This window comes from Pteropus medius, unplaced genomic scaffold (genome assembly GCF_902729225.1).
Source record: "Pteropus medius unplaced genomic scaffold, Ma_sr-lr_union100, whole genome shotgun sequence".
In the NCBI taxonomy this organism is placed as follows: domain Eukaryota; kingdom Metazoa; phylum Chordata; class Mammalia; order Chiroptera; family Pteropodidae; genus Pteropus; species Pteropus medius.
The window spans coordinates 3,156,829-3,182,850 of record NW_024350319.1 but is presented as its reverse complement, the minus strand read 5'-3'; the positions used below and the strand labels follow the sequence as shown (position 1 = coordinate 3,182,850).

At 39.0% G+C, this 26,022-nt stretch overlaps 1 protein-coding gene across 1 annotated transcript; it reads right to left on the bottom strand.

The window, feature by feature from the left end:
* Positions 1 to 7,577: 7,577 nt before the first annotated feature.
* GADD45A (growth arrest and DNA damage inducible alpha) lies at positions 7,578 to 10,665 on the bottom strand. The gene is made up of 4 exons (XM_039838542.1): positions 10,375 to 10,665; positions 9,795 to 9,896; positions 9,314 to 9,551; positions 7,578 to 8,246 (listed from the first exon to the last, which is right to left on the bottom strand). The coding sequence occupies exons 1-4, from the start codon at positions 10,416 to 10,418 to the stop codon at positions 8,133 to 8,135; spliced, it is 498 nt and encodes a 165-aa protein (XP_039694476.1). The 5' UTR covers positions 10,419 to 10,665; the 3' UTR covers positions 7,578 to 8,132.
* Positions 10,666 to 26,022: the final 15,357 nt, after the last annotated feature.

Below are 26,022 nucleotides of genomic sequence, written 5' to 3'. Positions count from 1 at the left end.
CATCACTTGACAGAACTACTGCAAAAGCCTCCTGTCTAGACTCCAGCCTCTGTGGTTGGCTGTGGTATTACTGTAACCAACTGTCTCGGTTTACTTGGGACTGTCCTGATTTTAGCCCTGAAAATCTCGCATCCCAGAAATCTCTCAGTCCCTGTCACTCACCCTACTTCTAGTTGCAAATGAAACTAGCTTAAGCACATTACAAATAATCCATAGGCCTCACTGCAGGTACAGCTGGATGTAGGAGCTCTGCTTTCAAGTTTCATCTCTGCCTTTTGCTCTTGAATAGATTTCTTCTCTGTAGCAGGCAAGCTAGCTGCTAGCAATCAGACATATCCATCAGCTTGGCAACACCAGAAACAGATTCTCTGGCAGAAAAGTCTCAGGAAGATCTGATTTGCCCAGCTGAAGTCACATACCTATCCCCATCCAATCATCACGACCAGGATGATTGCCCAGACCTATATTACGAATTTACCCTTGAGGCTGGGGTGAGGATCCTAACAAAAAAGAAGGTTCGCAGAAAGAAGAGGGAGGTAGGCAGGACAGACAGGAACAATGAACAGCTGTCTCTACATTACACCCCCCTCAAGTCCCATTTAGCACATTATAGCTAGGCAATTGAATCCATCTGTGAAGAGTGAGCCATAAAACACTCCACTTTGACCATTTTACTTTTCTACATAAAATCCTCAGAGCCCTTGCATTGCTTGCAGGAGAAGTCCATGCTCATTAGAAGGGCAAACTAGGCTCTCTATGATCTGTCTGCCTTTCAGCCTACCTCTCTCTACTCCCTTCCTTAACACTTAATCCTCTTGCAAACACCGCAGACTGAAAAAGTCCTGTATGCGTCACACTTTTCTCCCCTGACCAGCTCCTAAGTGTCCTTCAAGACTCAGGTCAAGCATCTCCTTTTCCTGGAAGACTTCCTCACCACCACCTTATACACACGTACAGAGCACATGCCCAAACATGACATGACGCCACTCCAACTTGAAAATTATCTATGTGTCTGTCAGCTTCCTATACTAGACTGTAGGTAGAAACTACCATAACCATCTTTATATAGCAAGTTCTGGCACAGTACTTGGCACACAGTGTACTCTCAAACTTTGCTTGTGAACAGAAACTGTTCTAATAACCTGAAGAGTGATAAAGAACCAAATTAAGTTAATCGAAATGGAGAGGAGAAACTAGATTAGTGGAAGTTCATATAATCTAATTGGATGGTGTCTTTCCATATTCAGTTCTATTGGGCTATATAGTTTGCTGGGGAGTTTCTTTTTTACTTAAATCACCCTCTAATTTACAACACTGCATAATTACACAGAACACATACATAACATACACACATACATAGAAAACAACTTGCTTGTGGGAGATGTAATTATTATTAGTTACATATATTGAGTGCTTCCAGGAACTAAGTGCTTCCTGTGCATTGCTTCCTTTAATTCTCACAACAAACCAATGCTATAAGCCTTGTTTATTTTCTCGTTTTATAGAAGAAATAACTGAGGCTCAGAGAAGTTACACTATCTCAAGTTCTAACTAGGATCCGAGATCCAAGCCCAGGTTTTTCTCCCTCTTAAAGCTCATTGTCTTAACTGCTATACTCTTTATCTTTTACCAGCTCTGTCCTTCCTAGGTAAACAAAGAAGTAAATGAAATCAGAAGGCTCTTCTCCAAGTGAGCCATTTGTCAAGTGATTATTCTGATGATTGTAATATGATTACAATATGAGGATATAATCAGGTGTTAAGTGGTGATATTAAGAAAGTTTGCATAGTAAACTTCTCTGCTTCTCTGCATAGTAAGTTCTTTCTCAGACACTTACTCGTAGAAAATGTTACCATAAAAGCACCCAGAGACACAAAAATCACTTCAGCCCCTGAATCTAAGATGAAAGAGAACAATTCTTAGAATTCCCTCCTCCTGCTTTTTGTCTCCTTTAGTTTTCCTGAGGCTCTGTCCCACTTATTGGATAAGTAAAAGATTAGATCCAATTAGTTTCATCCTCCCCCAGGCGAACCTCTGCTGTCTGGTTGGCCTCTTTGAGAAACAGCTCTAGCGTACAGAGGACTGAGTACAATTCTGATTCTTCTCCTTTTTGCCATGTGACTTTTAGAGATGTCTCTTGACATCTCTGAGCCTCAGCTGCTTTAGCAAGGAATTAAATGAATTAATAAATGTGAAAACACGTTATAAGCCAGAAAGTGCTAATGAATATAAGAAAAATGGGGACTCCACTCACTTCTTACCTTGTGCCTGACATTGAGCAGTACGCTGTACAAAAGCAGGGATTTTTTTGTTTGTTTGTTGTTTTTTATCATGCCAATCAGCTTCTTCCTTGTTCAGTCCACTGTCTGGCACATAAGAGGTCTGTTGATCAGTCAGTTCAAGACAGTGCTAAAAGCCATTGTGATTCTCCCACCTTCTGTGGGTCTTGTAATTTGTGCAATATTCACCTCAGTCAACTAGTAAATTCTCTGCCCCAGGTAGCAAATTATTCTAGTTATATCTCTTCTCCGGAAATCTCTTTAACCTTTGCAGAGAAATGTGCATTCCTCAGCTCCTGGTGGGCCGACATCAGGGAGACTGGAAACTGATCAAATGAAAGCTTCTCCCTCCCTCCCCCTCTGCTTTCTTGAGATCTATAAAGAGTGATTCTGCTGAATTTCAGCTGAGAGATCTCCAAGTAAGCATGCAGCATTCCTCAAACTTCCCTGATAAGAATTACCTGAAGTACTTGTTTAAAAAAATTAATTCTCAGTCATATCCCACCCCCAAGCTGAAGTTCCTGGGAGGGGGTCTTGAAGCTGTATTTAAAATAAACACCCCCCAGGTCTTTACTATCAACAGAACAATTTGAGAAATTCTGATAGTACAAATATCTTGTTTTTATACAGGAAGATTCTCAGCCTCAGACTGAGAGATAGTTGTTGTGGGGTGAAGGGTGGACCTCACATGTCTAAAAGGATTAAGAAGGGAAGCTTAAGTCAGTCCAATAGGATTGTGTTTGTAGGGAGCGGGAGGTCTGTGGCAAACTAGAAAGCCTTATCTAAAAGAGAGGAGCCTCTTCTCAGCTCCAGCCAACTGCTGCCATGCAGATTGTGGATGCATACAGCACATTTTCAAGGATCAATAGAAATCAAGACTTTTCTAAGAAATTTCTTCATGTTTAAATGTTGACAACTGATTAAAAAAATTTTTTTGAACATCGTGCAAGCCAAATTTCTCTAGCTACCAGTTTCCAACCTCACATTAGGACTTTATGAGCCATAGTTTAAACTTTCCCTTGCCTCTCTCATTGTGGCGATAGCCCCCTACCTCTTCTCTCAGTTTTAACAGTTATTTTAAATAGTTTTTTAACATATAAAGAAGAAAGCCTGGCTTGCAGGGGACTTCATGGTTCCATTCCTACCACCTTCTCCACACTGCCTGCCATTAGAGGACATGGATTCTAGAGCCAGACAGCCTTGTTTTGCACCCTAGATTTGCCACTTACTAATAGTATGACTCTGGGCAAATTAATCTCTCTTGTGTATCAATCTTTTCATCCTCGAAATGGTGATAATAATAATGCCTGCTTCCACAGGGTCATTGTGAGTGCTAATAAGTTACTATAAGTGAAGTGCTTAGAACAGTGCTTGGCATGCAGCACAATGTGTCGGTTGCCTGCAGAAGCTAGACCCAAACAAGTGATGAATTCATACCCTTCGCAGGGTATGCAATTCTCTCTTCTGAAACAAATGCTCTTCACAGTCTCCTGGCAGGTCTCTGGATTTGGCAAAGCTTCCCAGTCCCTAGGAATACTTAGGCCTTGAATATATCCCATCATCACTTATCACCCAGTACTGCAGGTGTCAGGCATCTCCACTAAATTGTGCACATCTTTGAAAGCAAAGACCTTTCATTTTCACTTTTGTAGTTCCAGGACCTAACACAGTACCAGGTACATGATAGGCTTTCACTAAACAATGTTAAAGGAATGAATGTGCTGATCTTGATCTCATTTGATTATAAACTTAAGGACAAGCGCTCCTATAGACTACATATGTGTCTTCTCTACAGGACCTAGCAGAATTATCAATTAATGTATCGATTATTGTAAGTTGGTCCCCAACTTACAATAATTTGACTTACAATATTTCAACTTTATAATGGTACAAAAGCAATACTCATTCGGTAGAAACTGTACTTTGAATTTTGAATTTTCATCTTTTCCTGGGCTAGTCATTTGTGATACTGTCTCGTGATGCTGGGCAGTGGCAGTGGCCACAGCTCTGGTCAACCAACCACTTGATCACGAGTATAAACAACTGAAACTCCACATTGTAGTATTAAATGCATTTTCGACTTATGATGGGTTTATCTACACATAACCCCATCAAGGAGCATCTGTAATTTGTGCTGTTTGCAAAACACAATACTATCTTCTGATCAAAGAGCTTATGACCTTCCACCCCCCGCCCCCCACCGCCCCCTCCATCCTCATATGGCGTCCAGAGATTTCTACTCTTTGAACTCTCATGGCTATTCTTCTTATGTTACTGAGTACTTTTTTGCTTTGGATTATATCTATCAATGTACGTGTCTCATCGCTTCACTAGACTGTGAACTCCTTGAGGCCAGAGTATGTGTCTGACTTTTTGTAGACTTTAACCAGCATAGTTCCTTGCCCATAGGAAGCACTCACTAAATATTTCTTGGTGGTCTTCTTGAATACAACCTTTTCACAGAGTTTCTAATGTTTTTCTAAAGATTGTTAGAAAGAAAGAAAAAAAGATTCAACTTGCTTTGAGGGACACTGGCCTGGTATTAAATCATGACATTCAGAGTGTTATTCATTTGAAGGAAACACTTGTCACTGCTTGAAGCCTTTTACCACATTTCAAAGAATAAAATTTAACCCATATAATTGAAAATTGAGAAAACAGTGATTTCACAAAAGTAAGGTATCTCAAAATATGCTTTGGGAATGCTTCCAACTGACAGTATAAAAGCAGCTTTCCTAGAAGTGATCTTTTTTCTTTAGCTGGGAAATAAGGTATGTTTTATTATAGATTAGTTACCTTCATGAGTCCTTTTAATATAGAAGCTTAACTTACTGAGGGCCTTGGTTAATTGTAGAAAGAGGAGGCAATGCTACTTATGACACGGAAGTGAAGTTGCCAGTGGAAAAAGTAGGTATTTTCCATATACAACACACCTTAGATGAGGGGGTTTTTGTTCCTGTTGTAACATTTTCACCAACTTTCCATAAGTTGGTTTAATGGCATTTAAAGCAGCAACTGAAGAATATTAGCATCATTAGAGATAGAAGCCATCCCGGTAACTGCACACATGTTCACAATTAGCTCGTGTTTCATGATTGAATTTTTCAATGCCATATTAATTTTATCTTATGTTCAATCAAAAAAGAATAACAAGTTAAAACTTAGAACAAAAACTAAAATAACAGCATTGCATTAATTGTTGATTTTACTGCAAGAAAAAAACCTAAATGAATACTAGCATTTCATATCTCTAGGCACTATGAATTTAGAATAGCGATTTGAAATTCCATTCTTAAAATATATTTAAGCAACAGACACTTCTCTGGTGCAGGAAAAGTTTCCCTGTTCCCAGTTCACCTGGATTTTAGTAATAGGCACACTATATTGAGAACCAGTTACACACCAGGTAGTTTGCATTGATTAGTATTTATAAATCATTCATTTAGTCAACAAATATTAATATAACACCTACTGCTTGCTGAGAAGTGTGTTAAGTATTGGGCTATAATAATGAACCTGACATTAATTCTTATCTTCAGGGAAGTCACATTCTTGTAGGAGAGGCAACAACTCTGCAAGATGGGTAATTTCATTTGCTTTTTACAAATAAGGAAAACCGGATGCGAAGAGACTAATATTGGCCAATCTACCAAGCAATGCTGCTTCTCTCACCTTCGCTTTCCTAGTTTAATTCACTCATCTTTGCAGGAGGGTTCTTAATTAAATAATTGTGGAAAAGAATTAAAAATCCTCACTTTAGTGGGAAAGTAAAAAAAATCTACTTTTTAAAACTCACTCTTTCAATCTTTTGGTAATATAAGAAACAAATATTAAATATCAGTTACATTTTAGATTGGGGACTGGCTTACATAAAATACAAGCCCAAACTGCCTAAAAACTCACATTTTTCACAGATGTAGAAAATCAGAAACTTAATTGCAAGGTGAAGTGCTCATGGGCCTGCTATTCATAAGATATACAGAATCTTGGAGCTTTGGGTTAGTTTTTTCTCTCTTCTGATTTCTACAGTTTCCTGATTGCATGTAGGCATGACAAGGATGAGAGACAGATGGCAGGGGAGCCATGGGAGGGTATGGTTTGAGGAGTCGGCAAAAATCTTGTGGACTAAAGCTATGTTAGGTTTTGTCTCAGTAAGCATTTTTGCTTTCTTTGGCTAAATCTACATGAGATTGTTCCAGCTATCAAGTGACTGTTCCAACTAAAAGATGATTGTCCTGCTGAAGGCTTTTATTTCTTTTGCTCTTTTCTTCCATCTCTCTCATCTGATATAATTTAACCAGACCCCTCAGAACCATAGCAGAATCATTCAGCTGGAAGGCACACAGCTCTAAAAAGAGAATAAGGACACCACAAATCTTTGCCAGAATGCTTTCCTGTTTGATCCCTAACTATGGTTCTGTAAGATACACAGCCCTGGACTGTCATGTCACTTCCTAGTTGGCCTCCTTACCTAAGGCCTCTGATCCAATAACTTGTCTTTGACAGTCCCCAGCGTTATCTTCCTAGAACACTGATCACGTCACTCCCTGCGTGAAGGCCTCTACTGACTGCTGAACTTTACAAGAAGCCCAAATGCCTAAGGGTGACACAGAATGCCCTACGTAGTCAGGTCTAATCCCCACCTACCTTTTCAACCTTCTCTCCCTATCTTTCTTCACAAGAGGCACACAGAAATCACCCTTTGTTTCCTGGACAGGTTTTGGTCTTTCAGGCCTCCATACATTTGCACAAACTAGTGTCCCTGCTAGCAATATCCTTTTCCTCTCTCTAGCTGGGTAAATGAAACTCACGTTTTAAGACCCACCTAAAACGACCTCCCCCAGTAAAAATTTCATTTGTCTTGCAGGTAACTTTTGTTACTCCCTCCTCTTTGCTTCCTTGGCACTTTGCATATAATCTTATTGTAGCACTAAAATCTTTGAACTAATTATTCAGATTTGCAAAGTTCAATCTCTAATACTTCTTTTCCTCAACTGCAACCCAACTCCTCTTAAATCACCTTTGTTTTTGACTTTGGACATAGTTTAGAATAGGTCATCAGTAAAATGTCTGTTAAATAAAGAGTAAAAAATAAAATGCCATGTCCAGCCCAAATGTTTAAAAGTAGAAAAACATTTATACATGCATATGTACACACAGATATATACAGATATGTGTATCTGTATATACACACACATACTATAAATGATTTCAGAAGTTTTAATTTTTCCATATTAAAAAAATTTGTTTAAAATAAAGTCCAAGGTAAAAGAAATGAAAGCACACATTTAGAAAAGATGCAATTATTCTATACCAGTTTATTGTAGGTATTGTTTCAAAAAATTTATAGCATAAATAACTTTTCATGTCATAAAATAACTTAGTACAATTTATAATAAAACTTTTGAGAATTTAATATCTCATCAAAATACAATAAAATATGGTTTTAAAATATGATTAACCCTTTGTTTTCTTTTACTTGAGGGCATATAAACCAAAAACCCAAACTACTGCTGCATATTTAAACTTAACAAAGCATATTTGGTTTATTTAAATATAACTCAACCATCCTAAATTAATACATAGTTTGTTTTCCTTCCTGCGTGGTTCTTTGTAATTTTTGTTCCTTTTGACTTGTATTTCTGTTTCAACACAGTTTCCTTCTTCATTTTCACCTCTCTCCACCTGCAAAGTCATCTATCTCCGGGCCTCCAGAGCATGTAGTTGAACTCAGCCCCTTGACATCAGTTTCTGTAATCCTTGCATCAGTGTAGGGAGTAACTGCTTGAGTAACTACAAAGGTATTTCAAAACTTCAGTGCAATTTGGTTCAGTTATTTTCATTCAGATCCCATCACCGTTCAGGGAGATTAATCACTGGAACCCACTGATCCATGTAGCGACTTTCCCGGCAAAAACAAATAAGTTGACTTAAGGCGGGATCCTTCCATTGTGATGAATGTGGATTCTAGAAATAAATTTAGAAAAACAATTACTATTTTTTTAAAAAAAATCAGCATTTGCTAATAATTACACTACTTTTGAGGGACACATGAACATTCTATACTTTGGCTGTGTGACAATGGAGACCAGTTGCAATTATAAAAAATAAAATTTCTTCTAGGTAGTTTAGTTTCCTGTAAAATCATTATGGGTAATTCTATACTATACTCTGCAAAGTCTAAATTCATGAAATCCACTGAGCCGAATACATATGTTTGCATGACAATATTCGGTTTTGCATAAGAGAATCATTCACAGGTTTGTCCTACCAAACTTGTACTGTGGCAAAGTGAAACAGCTCTGAGAAATATTTCCATGCTGTGCATACAATAAGGGCTGCATAGCAGTTAACTAGAATTGCCACCTGTTATTCTCTCAAAAGACAAAGTAAGTATTTTTCAGGAGTAGGCTGCCACTTAAATAAACCAGCCAAAAAGTAGTAAAATGTAAAAGACAAAGCTATTAAATTTGCCTCTGCAACCACAAGTTATTTACCTACCGAAGGTTTTTAATCAGGAAAAAAAAATTCCACTAAAAAAAAAAAAGCAAGATTGCAAAGAAAAAATTTCCACTCTATCCTCTCTTAATGTATTTCTAGGGAATTAATGAGGTCTATCTCCTACACCATTTCTATTTTTAGCTTTGACTGGCAGAGAATGAAGCTGACTCCTTAATGAGGGTGAGCCAGGAATTTATTTGGCTTTATCTAATCTGCCCTGTTAAAGGAATTAGTCACGGGAGGTAGTACAGATGTAGGTAGGGGAGTAGTTGGGCTGACAGTGCTGACTCACAAGGATCTCTTCCGCTGCTGGCAGCCTCCAACGTGCTTAGACATGTTCTGTACCAGAGAAAATCCTGATGATGAAACTAACACATCTCGGCTGAAAGTCCAGCCACACTCTTTAATGGAGCAAAGGCAGCCACGCTCTTGACCTCCACCTATTCCGATCTGCAGTCAGGCGACTCTCAGCCCTGGCTCACTTCCTTCCCGGTCTCTAACCCTGACAAGACCGCAGTTTCCTTCTCCCTTACCGTCACCAACACGCAGTGTAGGTCCGGGGGCTGCTCTGCCCCCTCGCTCGCCGCGGGGCTCGCGTCGGTCTCTAGGAGCAGGAGCTCAGCCAGCCGGCCGGGGTTGCTGACGCGCAGGATGTTGATGTCGTTCTCACAGCAGAACGCCTGGATCAGGGTGAAGTGGATCTGCAGAGCCACATCCCTGTCGTCGTCCTCGTCCGCGGCCAGCAGACACAGCACTACGTTATCCGGGTCACTGCGGGATGCCGGCAAGGCGAGTAAGCACCGAGGCACCGCTGGCCGGCGCAGGCGCCTGTGACACCCGCCCGCGTCCTCGGGGGCGCGACCCGACCCGCTGGCTCCCCCTGGGGCAGGCAGCCGCCGGGAGATGTAAAACGGCAGGATGCGGCGCTGCAGCTCGAGGGGTGCCCCGCCTGGGCGACCTCCGGGGTTGGGGTGGGAAGGGGTGACGCGAGGGACACGCGAGGGCCCCACTTACACATTGAGCAGCTTGGCCGCCTCATACACCCCGACCGTGATGGTGCGCTGACTCAGGGCTTTGCTTAGCACTTCCTCGAGGGCATCCCCCACCTTATCCATCCTACACGCCGGACAGAGCAAGGGGTTCTGTCAGCCCGGGTCCCTTAGGGCTGTCGGCGCCCCCTCGCCTTGCACCGGGACTCCCTCCCTCAGAGTGTACTTCAGCTTTCTGCAAACCCGGGGCTCCCCTGGCCCCATCACCGCCCGTGACCCCGAGGCCAGGAGTCCTGTGAGAATCCCCGAGAATGCCACCCGCCACCCTCCCCCGAGTGCACAGCCAGTCCCTGGCGCTGGGCGCAGCTACAAGCTGCCAGCATCAGGAGCCGCAAGACAAGGAAGGGTCGCTTCTGCTCTTTGCAAGGGCCGTGAAGGGCTCGGCCGGGTGGTGGTGGAGGGGCACGCTTTTTCCGTCTCCGGGAGTCCCTCGGAGGGGCCGGGAGGGAGAAAGGCGGGAGGTGCCCTCTGAAAACTTTTACCCGTTCGCTCGCCTGCAAACCTTCTACAGCCTGGCTGCACTAGGGTGGGCGCAGCCACCTTACCTTTCGGTCTTTTGCTCTCCAGCCGAGAATTCCTCCAAAGTCATATTGCAACTGCAGGTCCCCCACAGAGAGAGAGCGGCGTGTGGGCTGCTCCTGCCACCGTGAACACGCGGGCGCCTGCTCTCTAAACTCCTTCACAGGCTTCTCCTGCGCCCGCCACCGCCGCCGCCGCCGCCGCCGCCGCCGCCGCGCGGTCCGCCCCTGCCGCCCGGTTCGCTTGCTCGCTCTCAGTCCTTTGCCTCGCCCAGATAAGCGACACCAACACCGCAGCTGCCTCACAGCCACTGAAGGACAAAGGCCCCGCTCGTGGGAGTTATCCTGCCAAACCCCCAGCCAACCACCTCCCGCTTCATTTGCATACGCGCAGCCATTGGGCTATGCAAATCAGCCTGCTCCGACAATTTGACCCCAGCTCGTGGGACAAGGCTGAGAGGAGCGGAAGGGGGAGGAGCTAGGTTGAAGGCTAGCCTAGGGTGCGGGGGCGGGGCAGAGATGGGGAAGGCGGGGTCTCAAGGGGGCTCTTCAATCCTGTTGGCGGGGTCAGCAGGCCCGGAGGTCTTTGCAGTGGTAAGGAAAAAGGAGGGATGTCTTCAGTTTGGGCTGGAGCAGGCTGCCAAGTGTTTTTCTAGTTGGTGCACATTTTTTTTATTGTGGTTTCATGTCTTTTGTTTTTAGGGGTTGCTATTAAAATCTATTTTCGGGTTAATGCACCCAAGTCTAGTAATTATTAGTAAGCAGTTTGCATAAAAAGAGTGTGTCCAGACCTCTGGGGCAAAGTTTACCTCAGAAGTGTTGTTTATGTAAGTCTAGGCAAAGCTGCTTATTAGTAGTATTATTTCGGTGCCCTGATGGCTGGCTTAATTTATTTTTGGAAGGTTGCAAGGGTTGGAAGCTCAAAAAAGAAAAATCAACACATTTGTGTTGGTCATGGCAGGGAACCAAGTTGGAATCTTTTCCACAGAAAACAGAAAGGCTTCCCACCTGCCCAGGGTAACTCTGGAAAACTATGCTCAGGAGGAACTGGTTACCACATGTATGTTTTCTAGCTTTATAACCCAAATTCACCTTTCTCAGAAAGCCTTTCCCAAAGGAGGATCCTTCTGCACCCTCACAAGAGACAAATGTCTGACACCCACACAAGCCACAAGTCTAAATTCAAAATGCTCTCAATATGCCCTAAGCTTCCTTTCATAAGGCAAGTATGTCACTACCTTCCACAGAGAGCCTGGGATCTCACTGTGAATTATTGATGTTCGGTGCTGAATCATGAAGCTGCAGCTATAGGACCTTTTAGTCATAGGCTAAAATTTCTCCTTTGAGGTAATCACAACCTGTGGGTGGAAAGCAAGCAGTAGTGACACATTTTTGAAAAGCAAACTTTAATGTACAGACTTTCACTAAATAGGTTGAAAGTTCTTTCCTTTGTTTCATGAGTTTATGCAATAGATGCAAAAATACGTCTTAAACCTACTGAAGTCACCAAAAGTGGTGAAAATGCCCTCCATATGCTTGCATTTAAAATAGTGCTTGCATTATTAAGGTCACTGTATTGTCAAAGGACAAAGAAGTAATTTTTTGCAAAGGTACATGGGAGTTTTTGCACCTGTATGTATCATTCTAGACAAAATATTCTCTAGCTCTCTTGATCTTAATTTAGTGGACAAGAAAAGTGATAGGTCGGTTTTCTGGCTCATTTATTTGAGCTGCCATTTTGCACTTAATCCCTAACTGCATCGTCAGCAAGGGACAATGTTTGAGTAAAGGAATGGTGGTGGCTAATGCATAATTTATCCAAGGGTGCTTATGTATTTGTACCTTAAATCCTAACATGTAATGTCTTTGTTTAAAAAATTCCTTAAACTTGAAATTTAGGTAAATGCTGAAGTACTTTCAGTTTTGCAAACAAAACCTGAAATACACAGTCTGGCCTGAGTCATAATTTAGAAATCTCTGTGTTCTATGAAACTCCAAGGTTCTATCCACAAGGCATTTCTTAGAGGTTCTTTAGAAGAAAGTGTGATCACAGCAAGCTGACAAAGAATTAGGAAATTGTGTGAGTTTCTTGACAGCAAGGACTGTGACTTCATCAACTGGGTGTTCTCAATACCTACCTAGCACAATTTCTGCATTTAGTAGAAGCACAGTCAATGTTTTTTGAGTTGAATAGAATCTGAGCGTTAAACAAAAAGACCTCAGAATCCTGCATTCCTGTACATTGCATAAATTCCAAGATATTCCACATTTAACTTTAGTCCAAAAAAACTTCTCTGATGTCCTACTATATATACCAAGAACTGTACAATTCCTGGTCCTTTGCCTTTAAAGAGCTTACCGTCTCATTAGTATGTCCATGCTTGAACTAGATTTTGGGACAAAATAGTATGCACTGTCATCAGCTAGCTATGCTGAAAGTCCCATGACTTTAGTCATCTGAACAGAAACTGTAGGACAGTAGAACCCCATGTATTGTTTATAGCGATTCAAATGAACCACAGCCCTACTAATGCCCCACCCAAGTCAACAATATGCAGTAAAAATGTGATATGAAATGGTTACTTTTTAATATAGGCCTAGCCTCTCACTCAAAAACTATACTGCATGCTATATTTGGCCTCATGGAAAAGTGATTTGTTCAAGTATGGTGGTGGTAGTCTCTGTGAGATAAGACTAATATTCCAGTATTCAACAATATTCGTTTGTCATACTTTCTGACTCGGATAGGTTACAGCATTGTGCCTCATTGCTGAGTCTGTGATTATCTGCAGAGTTGGTCCTCATGGCTGGGAGTAGAAGCTGCATTTAGCTACAGTTATATTAGGATGATCAGAGATGATATATTTTATAAATGCTTATTAATACTAGAGGAAGGTATGAAATAATAAATCAGAAGAATTTCCCTAGATCAATATAGAAATATATATAAACTCCAATATGTAAAATCGTTTTTAAAACTACCCCAAGTAGCTCCAAGTATTTCAATTACACAGGACTGGAATGACCTTATAGTAATAGTTGTAAGGATGCCAAATGGTTATATCTGGAAATTAGACTATGACAGATGTATCTACTACCTACTTAAAAGTTATTATATTATATTTTGTTATTAAAAGTCATAAGATTCCTGATGTATTTTTTCAGTAATTCTGGTGAAATTAGTTTCTAAAAGCAGGCTCTGAATTGTCCTCATTTTTTTTCCACAGAAAGATCATTCAGGCAAGATTTATTGTCACCTAAAAATCATCATTTCTTAGGATGAATATTTCTATTTGAATTTAACATAAATGTTTACTTGGAACATTACTGTAGTAGGCAAATTCTAAGATGGCCTCAATGATCTCTAACCCCTGGTGTTAAGCTTGTATAATCCTCTTCCCTTGAGTGTGGCAGAACCCATGCCTGCTTCTAACCAGTAGAATATGGCAATTATGTTGGGCTATCACATCCACAGTTATATTACATTCTATGGCAGAGGTAAAGGGATTTTGTAGATGTAATTAAGGTTCCTAATCAGTTGATTTTGAGTTAATCGGGAGGGAGATTATGCTGAGTTGGCCTGACCTAATCAGGTGAGTCCTTTAGAAGAGAGCCTAGGCCTTCTGTGAGGAGAAGCTGGAAGCATGGGAGACTCTTTCTTTCCATTGCTGACTTTGAAGAAGCAAACTTCTGTTAATTATGTATCTGTAAGGAAATGAATTTTGCCAACAACATGAAGGAGTTTAGAAATAGATCCTTCCCTAGTGAAGGCTTCTGATGAGCCTGGACAACACTGATTTTAGCCTTTTGAGACCCTGAGAAGAGAACTCATCAAGCTAAGGCATGCCTGGACTTCTGACCTGCAGAAACTGTGAGATAATAAATGAGTGTTGTTTTAAACCACTAAGTTTGTGATAATACAATCCCCTTAATGCCACCTTGTTATATGTTCAATAAATCCTTACCCTATAGAAATTTTCTTCAGCTATTATTATTCATGGCAGTGGAGCCATGGTGTTGCTTCAAGCTTTAGGCTAACCACCTTGTGTTGCCATTAGTAGTTCACATTTCATCAGGCATACAGGGGCCAGCCAGTGGAGGTATCAAATGAAGAGACTCACGAGAACATGTTTCAAGGATGCCCTCACCCAATTTCATTCCCACCTCCCCATGAAGTTTAGTGTGTGTCAGAAGGTTTCTATTATAGTAGGAATTTTCTTTCTGTGAATGTCTCTACTTGGTGGGCTAATTATAGGTGATCTGAGTTAGTAATTGGCCATTGGTAGTTTGTTCTGGTACCCTAAATGGGTTTTTTAATTTCTGTCTCTGAAATAGAAGAGATGATTTTTTTCACCTGTCCACTTCATTATAAAATTTTCTTCTTTCTAGCTCTTAACAGATCAGTTCTTGGACTTCTTCTCTATCTACACTGACTCTCTTGGTGACCTCATCCAGTCTCATGGCCTTGAATATTTATATGCTGATGACTCCCAAATATAATCTCATCACTCATCTCTTCTGAAGCTCAAGCATACTCATCATCTCTGTCTCAATATACAATAAACATCTCAATAATTGACAAAAGTTGACTCTTAATTGTCCTCCTGGAGGCCAGTGGCAACTCTATTCCCATTGCTCAGCCCCCAAACCATGGTGTCATCCTTGACCTCTTTCCTTCACAACTCACTTTCAGTCCATCAACAAATCCTATTTTACATTTGAAAATGTAAAACCAATCATTTCTCAGGACTGCTACTGCCGCCAGCACTATCATCTCCCACCTGGATTACTGCAACACTTGGTTTCTTTCCCTCTGCTTTTGCCCTTCCTCTACTCTCCTCAAAAGCCAAAGTGGTTCTATAAATAGCAAGTCAAATCACGGTCAATTCTCTGATCCAAACTTTTCAAACTTATCAAAAAATACAACCAACAAAAGTAGGATTCAGTCAAGATATCTTCTTTTTTAATATATAAGAGACTACTTTTTTCATTTAGAGTAAAAGCCAAAGTCCTTAGTATGGCTTAAAAGACCCTACAAAAAAATCTGTTCACCACGATGAAGACATTCTAATAGTGATGGTGGTGATAACTGCACTACTCTATTAATATATTAAAAACTACTTATATGTAGGGTGAATTGCATGGGATATGAATTATACCTCAATAAAACTGTCATTAAAAAATGAATAGGATCCTACTTCAATCTTACCTTTTCTTACTCTTCGTCATGCTCATTCCTCTCTAGCTACACTGGTCTTCCTTTTGCCTCAGGGCCTTTGTACTGACCACATGCCCAGAAAATTCTTTCTCCTGATAACCACATTGCTCCCTTCAAGTCTCATTCTTAATGAGGTCTACCCTACCCGCTCTAATTAAGTTGTAATACCTCTACTCCTGGCATTACTGATCCCCTAAATCTTGTTGTCTCTCTTAAAAAAAATTATAGTACTGATCACTTTCTGACATACATATTTTACGTATATGTATATGTATGTGTGTGTGTGTGTGTGTGTGTGTGTGTGTGTGTGTGTGTGTGTGTGTATAATTTATTACCTGGCTCCCCTCTCCTGCCCACGATATTCTCCAAGTATAAGTTTAATGAAGTAGGATTTGATTTGTTCACTGGTTCACCCCAAGTGGTTAGAACAGTGCCTTGTACAGAGAGGACCCTCAATAAATATTTATTGAATCAGATATTATTGAATAAATAAGTTATTCAGATTTAAAGATTTAATTAATGAAATTAATTAAATAAGTTGAGGACCCTCAATAAATATTTATTGAATCAGATATTATTGAATAAATAAGTTATTCAGATTTACAGATTTAATTAATGAAATTAATTAAGTTATTCAGATTTAAAGATTTAATTAATGAAATTAAAACATAAAGCTATACATTTTCTGGTCTTTCATGTATTAGAAAGGAAGCTGTCTTGACTGAATCTTACTTTTGTTAGTTGTATTTTTTTTAATTACGGAGGGTCGTACACTCTTATCTGCGTTTTATATTCTTCTTCATACTCCCATCCACCCCACCACAACAATTTTTAAAATATCTTTTCTTTAGGAGCTGAAGTGGGAGATTTAAAAGAGCAAAAAGGGTGTATTTTGTTGTTGTCGTTGTTGTTATAGAAGCAACATACAAGAAACACAGAGAAGAAATTGAGCAATATTTAGGAGACTGGAAACAAAAGAAATCAGGAGTAAAAAAAGAAAATAAAAGCATTTTTTACTACTATTTGAATTGGTATTTCTTTCATTGGCTTTAGTGCTTGTAAGCATTTAATCTCTAGTCACTGGCAATTTCTGCCAGTTGACCTTATACTTGAAAATTGCATGTAAGATCTGTCCTGTGAATAATATGCATTCTTATAGTTCTCTTTGATCCTCCTTTACTTTGGCCATGAAATGTCAGTCTCAAAGTCTGGAAGATATTAAGTATTAAAACAGGATAATTTATTATTAAACCCTATAAGACTGTGATCTTTTGAAAAGGGTCTAGGACATGGTCTTTTGAACCGTCCATTTCTGGATCGCTGGTCTTGGAGGCTCTGACAGTACTCTGTCTGGCTACTGTTTGACTTTATATTGTAAAGGTCCAAAATAGCTTCATTTATAGTAACCAAAGAATGCAGTGAGCAGGCTGTTATCTGACTGTCCATTATGAACACTTTCCTCCTGTGCTTCATGGACCATATCAGTTTGTGGCAAAGTGATGGATTGTGTTTAACATTCTGTTGTTGACCTATAAGGATTTTTGCCATATGTTCTAGCTCATCCCCTTAAGATATAGGATGGGGAGGGCACATTAGTATCACTGGCTACTAAGCAGAAATGTGTCACGGATTTTGCTTTCTCAGCTGGAACGTCACCCTTGTCAAGCTGTCCCTCCTTATTTAAAGAAACCATCACCATCAAACACAAGAAGTCGTATTTATAGATTTATTTGATTGTTTATATTTTATGCTTGTCTTTTCGGGAGATTTTGAAATGATTATGTAAAGATCTATGTGGCTACTTTGCATGCACAGCGGACATAATAAATCTAATTTGATGTCCTTCCAAGAATGTGGCTTGAGTGATACATAATCTTAAGCAGGCTGTTTACCCTCTCCATACCTCAGTTTCCCCATTTGTAAAATATTTTTGAAAAATTGTTTTGGAAGAGAACCCTTTCCCCAAAAGAAATAGTAGGCATAATCCCCACATATAGATAGATAAAAGCAAAAGTACTCTGGCTGAAGTAGCCAAATGGAAGTGGAGTTGATGGACAGAGGTCTGTAGGTCTAGGTCTTCTTTTAGCCCCCTCCCCCAATTATACCCATGGTCTTTGAGATATACACATTGGCCATAGCTGGAAACTGAAAAGTTTGTTCTATAAGCGCCTTCTAGCTCTAACATATTTTTTGCTAATTAATTTTGTTATTCTAATAATTATTCCATAATTTTCAGCAGCCATCAAAAGTTTTCTAATATCTTACTTTACCATACAAAAAAGTGATTTTTCTGGGCCTGAAAATTTTAATGACCAGATAATTTGCCAAAAGAATTAAAAACACATTCATATTCCTCTGCTTTGATACCAATTTCCAAAATTTTCTATCCATTTCAATAGGTTAGTTGGGATTATGTTACAACTTGCCTTATTAACCTTAATATATTGCCTGGTTACCAAATGCTATGGAGTATGATTTGGCACTGTGTCTTAATAAACAGGTCGCACCTGGGAGCTAGTGGGAACTCTCCCATCTGAGAAGAAACAGCTACAACAGATGGTAAAACGACTGAAAACCAGGTGGAGTCATTGTTTAATGACCATCTGAATTAAGTTTGGTTAATTTGGCGTGTCTTTCATTATCCCTGGCAACTGGACCCTTGACTCCATTTTATAAGTTTGGGTTCAAATCTTTTACAGAAACTATCAAAACAAGTCCATCTGTGATCCTGAAGCTATACTTGCCTTAAATCCAACCACAATGTAAACCCGAATTTCTTTGGTTCTAGCTGTGAGGAGCCTTTAAATGCAGGGCTTTGGCATCACTCTGCAATTTGCTTTTTCTCAGGTTACTTCTTGTCATCCATGAACTGAATATTTTCCTTCATTCTTTTCTAAGTTTTTATTAATAAAAATAACTTCCTTTTAACTTAAAACACTTATTAACATAGTTTCCAAAAATCTAACATGTCAAAATTTCAACCTATCTGCACCCCTTTAGAAGAATTTCTTTTCCAATCTGTATGCAGTAGTGAGTTGGCTTCCAGGGATGTTTCAAAAAAATTTCTAACTGGATTGAGACTTATTCATGAAAACAGCTAATATGTTACATGCTTATCATATGCTTGGCACAATGACAAATTCTTATTTATAAGGTGGACCCCAACTTTGAGGTCAATATCGCATTTTCATTTTCCTGCTGAAGAAGCTGTGACTTATTGGAAAGGTTAAACTAGTCACTAGGTCAAAGGACCCCTATTTAAGTGGCAGAGCCAGAATGCACATCTGTGAGACTCCAGATCTCACCGTCTTAAGCATGGGTATTCTTCCTCTAAAACAATTAGAGGAAGTATCACACAGTATCAGAGCAAGGTATTCAGAATGCAGACTCTGGATTCAGGCTTGGGCACCCTAATTTCTTTTGTCTCTTTCCTGAGTAATAGTAGTACCTACCTCATAAGTTTATTATGATAATTAAATAACGATACACGTACAGCATTTACAGTACACGGCACACAGAATGCCATATGTGTTGATTATATGGCACTCATTTTTCAGTTCCCACTCTGATTTTCTTCATTTTTAATTTATTCAACTAAGTAAAATGTTGTGTTTCCATTTTCTCTGACATTTGGGGTATCGTCACTAATGGTAAAGTATTGGACTTCCCTGTCTCACCTAATGTTGTGAAAAATTCTACTGAATTTTAATACAGCCACAGAAGACTCCAGTATACGTGTTTCCTTTCTAACTATAGATGTACCAAGCTTTCTCTGTTTGTGCACTTTATATCTTTATGTTGTTTTGATAGCCTGAATGATGTACTTCTGTGTGCTAAAGAAAGGGCCAGATGTTTTTCAAACCCTTCTCGTGTGTGTTTAATACAGAACAATGAGTTTCTCAAACCGTAGAATAATCTTACATTTCTTTTATCCTCTGAGAGCTTCCTGTATTTGTGAACTCATTTCAAATCAGCAACTGCAGCCTCAACATCTGGGCCCTCCCTGCTGCAGGGAACATAAATTAACTGGTAGTATCCTGTAAATGTTATGGGCAGGAGCTTGGGGAGTACACAGAGGCAGGCCAGGGTGCTTTCAGTATCTAGCAGCTGGTCCCGATGTAGTGCCTCAGAACTGGTTTTAGCTGACGTCAGATAACGCTGATGTGCACCAGATTGGCTTGTAGTACCAGTAAAACTGATCCTTCCCACTTCCCCTCCTGCCCCGGTGCTTGCCAGAATGCTGGAGACCAATATGAACTCACAGTTGTCATTTGATCTCCATCTGGCTGCTGTCACTAAAGCTGCCTTTTATCACTTGCCAAAAGTGTAAAGCTAAAGACATTTCTCTTTCTCACAGATCTTTGCTTCTAGTCCTTACTGTTCTAATTTTCTGGGTAGTTTCAAATAATTCTCCTTCTGTCTGAATCTATGTACTACCATCAGGAAACTAACAAAGGACCCGCTAGAATACTTACCCACATGTCTTCTTGGTGAACTAGATTTAGCAATAGATTTTTAGGAAGTGTTAGAGGTGGGCTGTGGCTTTGTTGACTTCAAATATTATGTCTTAAGTTTGATGTGGTTTGAATTTCTGATAAAAATATGAGATTTGCGTGTCTGATCTTATGCTGTGGTAAATTTTATGGAGCTGTAGATCACAATAGTCTAGCCATACAATTATATGGGTCCTGTATTGAATTAGAATCTAGATGAATTAAACAATAAATATAAGGGTTACATGCCATAAATTGGATTTTATAACAGCTTAATAATCTGTGGAGTACAGAAGACTGAATACTGAGGTGATGTTTAATGTACTTAGCCACTGGGATGTTCTTAGTTAAAGCTGATCATAGATCTGGTACCAGCTTAAAGATTTACTGTTGGTGATTGTTCAGTAGTTAAGATTTAGCAATCTTAGCACCACAGTCTGAAGATTATTTTTGGTCATGAAACATCTTTAGAGATGACATTTCACATTCAATAAGTGTTGATGGCAATGATGATGAAATATCATAGGCTCTAAAAATTTTGAACAAATTCAGGATCTTGATTTTTACTTAGTCTAGCAAATTAATCTCTTTAAGAAGTAATTATAAAGAAGCTTTTTATGTATGCTCTTAGTATACTGTTTATCAAAAAAAAGCAAATTATGAGGCACTACATTCTGTTTGAATCTATATTGTGTGTTTATGTATAAAAAAAAAGTAATTTGGAAGGACATAGAACACAATGAAAACAAAGTTCCTCTTTGATGATGGAATTACAGATCATTTAGATTTTCTTATTTGGGATTATTTTTATTTGAGAATGTTTTGTATAATAAGCATGTGTTCCTCTTTTAAGTAATATTTTTAATAGAGGTAAAATTTACCTTTATTGAAAGACACAGATCGTAAATGTACAATTTGATGAGTTTTGACAAATCTATACACTCATGTAACCTAATCAAAATGTAAAGTCCAATCAAGATATAACCCTAATGATATATCCCCAGTCAAGATATATAACATTTTCATCGCCCCTTTCCAGTAAGTCCTCACACCCAATAAGCAACCACTATTCTGATTTCTATCATCATAGATGAACATGTCACTTTTTAAATTAAAAAAATGTAGCACAATGTTGGTTTTGTTTTGTTTTTTTTTTAAGCAACTTCTGTGTATACTGAGATAGGAACCGAAAGAAAAAAGTTGAAAAAGTTCCCTGCCTTCAAGTATCTTACCTTGTCAGTGAGGAGATGAGAAAAATAATAGAGAGAGCTTAGGAGAGAGAATTTAAGAGGTAAATCATGTAGCTCAAGAAAACTCAGAGAACAAGATAATCATGAAAGGTTTTATAAGATCTTGAATCCATAATTTCATTTCCGTAGAAAAAGGGGGAAAGTCTACTAGACTATAAGCTCTAACAGGTCAGGAAGTGTGTTTGTTTTGTTCACTGTATCCACAGTGCCTTACACATTACCTGGCAAAGGTACTGACAAAAAATATTTGTGGACTGAATAAGTCGATACTATTATTCAGTTACTCAGCCAACAAAGATTTAGTCACTCTTCCAACAAATACTTATTTACCTATTACCATGTGCCAGAGATTATGCTAAATGCTGGAGGTAGAATGATAGACAATGGTCCCTAAAAATGGTAGACATGGCCCCTACCCTCATGGAGCTTACAATGTATCTTGTCAGGAAGACTTATATTAACTGTTTTAGAGGCAGACTGAATGGCACTAGTAAGGGATTAAAGAGGAAGGAGCTTGGTGAGCCTGAGCAATTGAGAAAAGGCCAGTACAGTGAGCGAGAGTGACGGAGCAGGAGATGGGACTGCAGAGTTAGTCAAGGACCAGATGATGCAGATGGGACCTTGTTGGTTGTCAGATGAATTTGTGATTTTTATCCCAAGGACAACAGGGAGCTATTGAAGGATTTTAAGCAGGGGAAGGACACAATCAATTTTGTGTTTTTAAAGTATTTTTCTGGCTCTTGGACAGAGAGAGAATGGCTTGGACAAAGGCAAGGGTAGTCTTTCTAGACTAGTCAAGAGGCTATTATGGAAAGGGGGAGTTGGTTGAGGGCCTTGGAGAGGACTGCAGCAGGGAAATTGAAAAGGCATATTCAGAGGTAGAACTGAGCTTTGGCAAATGATTGGCTGTGATGAATACATGAGCAAAGGTGTTAAGAGTGACTCCAGGTCCTGGCCTGAGCAACTTGGTTCATGGTGGAACCACTCATTTTTTTTTCTTTAACTCATTATGCAAAAGAAGCCAAGCTCATAGATTGACCATGGTGAGAGTCAAACCTCTGATGGGTAGAGTTCAAACAACATATCTACAATCTGTCTATTGCATACCTGAGGTGCAAAGGTGGCAATTTGGAATGGCTAGCGTAGGGCAAAATGGTGATGGTGGAAGGATTTTTATATCCACCACCTGTTCTCTTGGGTACATTTTCTTGCTGCTGCCCATGCTCTGCCCTTTCTTCCACCAACCCTCATATCCTTTTCAGGTATCTGAGAACTCATCCCTACTAAGGTAATTACTGATAACTAAAGCTTCAAGGTAGGGCTTCCTTTTCCCTACCTCCTAAACCCCACTTACCGCGAGTCTTTGCCTTTTAAGAAGAATGGAATGGGTATTAGGGAGATAGGATGAGTCACAGAGCTAGTTTTTGCAGTTGCAATTTCTTAGAGAAATAAGGCTGCCCTCAACCTTTGCAGGCTGGGCCCATCTTACTGTTCTCTATTTATCCTGTTATTTTCTTCTTTGCCTTTCTCCAGTATCTTGTTTGCACTCTCTGCCTGTCAATTGTCTTTATTTAGGACCCTAGCTCTTTGGCTTTGGAAAGTTTACTTAAGATCTCTGAACCTCAGTTTGAACTATAGTTGGGTGATAATATCAACGTCATTCTTCTAATGTCTTCTACATGGTAGCTTCTCACTATTAATTGCTTTCCCTACCACTCAGTCATTGGTTCCTTTACTTGGAGTCCTCAGGAAATAGATTCAGGAAGTCACTCTCAGGCACATTTAGTATTTATAGGCAAGCTTAAAGGTACCATCACAGTGAATTTGGGAGGTGTTTCTCTTATCTCTATTTTTCTCCTTACTTGCCCACTGCATGAAGACATATCTTTTTCGAGAGATGGTCATTTGTTTCACCAAGTTGTAAGTATATGCCACTGAACACAATAATTATTAAGGGAAATAGTTAGGCTAGATCTGCACAAATTCATCCTCACCATAAGAAAAGCAATTCAATAAGTGTACTATACTGATTACCAATCACAAACATTATTATGTATGAAGACTAGTCCTTTGTTTGAAAAGTACACATATGAATCAAGTAAACTAACCTGTATCATTTATATCTATGAATAATATATGTTTCTATAGATCAATGGGACACAACAGAGAGCCCAGAAATAAATCTATGCTTTGTCAATTATATGGTCAATTAATTTATGACAAAGGAGGCAAGCACATATAATGGGGAATGGACAGTCTCTTCAACGAGTGGTGTTGGCAAAACTTAATAGATATATGCAAAAAATAATATATATATATATTGCTAATATATATATATTATATATATATGTATAATATATATATATTATATATATATATATATATTGCTAAGACCAATATCAATATTTTGCTATATCTCCCTGGGTAATGACCAAAAAAGCAAAAATATACAAATGGGACTACATTAAAATAAAAAGGTTTTACACAACAAAGGAAACCATCAATGAAACAAAAGATCCATCCTATAAGGGATTATATACAAAATACATAAAGAACTCATACAACTCAACATCATAAAACAAATAATCCAATTTAAAAATGAGCAGAAGACCTGAATAGACATTTCCCCAAAGGAGACATACAGATAGACAACAGACATGAAAAGATTGTCAAAGTCACTAATCATCAGAGAAATGCAAATTAAAACCATAAGATGTAACTCACACCTATCAGAATTGCTATCATCAATAAATCAACAAGCAACAAATGTTTGTGAGGGTGTGTGAAGAAAAGAGAATCCACTTGCACTGCTAGTGGGATTTTAAATTTGGTGCAGCCACTATAGAAAACAGTTGGGAAGTTCCTCTAAAAATTAAAAATAGAATTACCATATGACCAGCAATCACATTTCTGAGTATTTATCCAAAGAAAATGAAAACACTAATTTGAAAAGATAAACGCACCATATGTTCACTGCAGCATTATATACAATAGCCAAGATATGGAAGCAACCTAGGTGTCCATCGATAGATGAATAGATAAAGAAGATGTGACATATACATATGGTGATCATATTGTAAAGTATGTAAATATCCTATCGCTATGTTGTATACCTGAAATTAATATGTCAACCATACTTTAATTTAAAAAAATATATATGTGTTTATTTAAATTAGTCAACAAGGGCCCAGCATCCACTCATTTAGTCATACATTGTCGTTATATACATACAATAGAATATTACTTAGCAATAAAAAAGAATGAATCTTGTCATTTGCAAAAACATGGATGGAACTAAAGGGTATTATGCTAAGTGAGGTAAGTCAGACAAAGAAAGACAAAACACCATTTGATTTCACTTATATGTGAAATCTAAAAAAACAGCAAACAAACAAAACAGAAACAGGCTTATAGACACAGAGAAAAAACTGATGATTGCCAGAGGGGAGAGTATTGGGGGAAATGGGTAACATAGTGAAAAGCAATAAGAGATACAAACTTCCAGTTATAAAATAGATAAGTCATGGGCATATAATGAATAGCACAGGGAATAAAGTCATTCATATTATAACTTTGTACAGTGACAAATGGTTACCAGATTTATCATGGTGATCACAATGTAAGGTATATAAATGTCCAATCACTATGTCATATACCTGAAACTAATATAGTATTATATGTCTACTATATTATATAAAAAAAATATGCATTTATCCAAATCAGTTAACAAGGGCACAGCATTCACTCATTCATTTAATCATATATGGTCGTTAAGCACCTACTATGTGCAAAAGTGTGCAGCAGGATCTGGGTCCACAGTGATGAATAAGACAGAGTTTCAGTGGACTTCACATTCTGTTGAAGAAAATGCACTTGAAACAATAATTACAGAATTAATTGCTCAATTATAATAGTGGTAAATTCTACAAAGAAACAATTACAGGTTGCTAAGAGAACTTACAGCAAGGAGAACTGATCAAGTGGGGAGGTCAGAGAGGCTGGGGGAGACTTCTGAGGAAATAACTAGTAAGCACTGAATATGAAGGCTAAAAAGCAATTTCTGGGAAGAAAAGAGAAGAGCCCCCTAACTGTTTGGAGGCCGAAGATTCTGAGTTTCCCAACGCTGGTTGGTGCTGTCTCAGGGTATGACCTTCCATGATTTGGTGTTCCGAGGCTGGAATTTGTAAGGATCTTCCCATCCAGTTGCACCCAAATTGGGGAAACCCATTCAAGCACCCTCAGAAACAATCAGTGAAAATTGGGTAGAGAGTATAAAGGTATTAAATATCGTTAAATTTCCCTTCCCAAAGGGATATATACACAGGCTACTCCAAAACCTCATTTTATTGAAGGTCTGCTTTTAGACAACTATTTTACACATCTGTGAACTCCTTCAGTCCTCTATTCACCTTGCAAAACCCTCACAGCCAGAGTAACTGAGAGTGAGAGAGATTAAATAACCCACCCAAAGTACCAACCCTTGTCTCATGAAAGCCCATGATCTTTCAGCTACACCAAGCAGCCCAATTGTTAGCATATTATTAGATGACTGCTGTCTTCTTTAGGAGAACTTAGAACATTAAAGAAAAACTTAAAAAGTGACAGGGAGCCCCAGAACTAGTGCATTTCAATTGTACCCAAGTACAATCTATAATGTTCCCATTTTTAAAATTGTTATTTAACAAAGATGATTATGATTTGTGAGCAGGTCCAT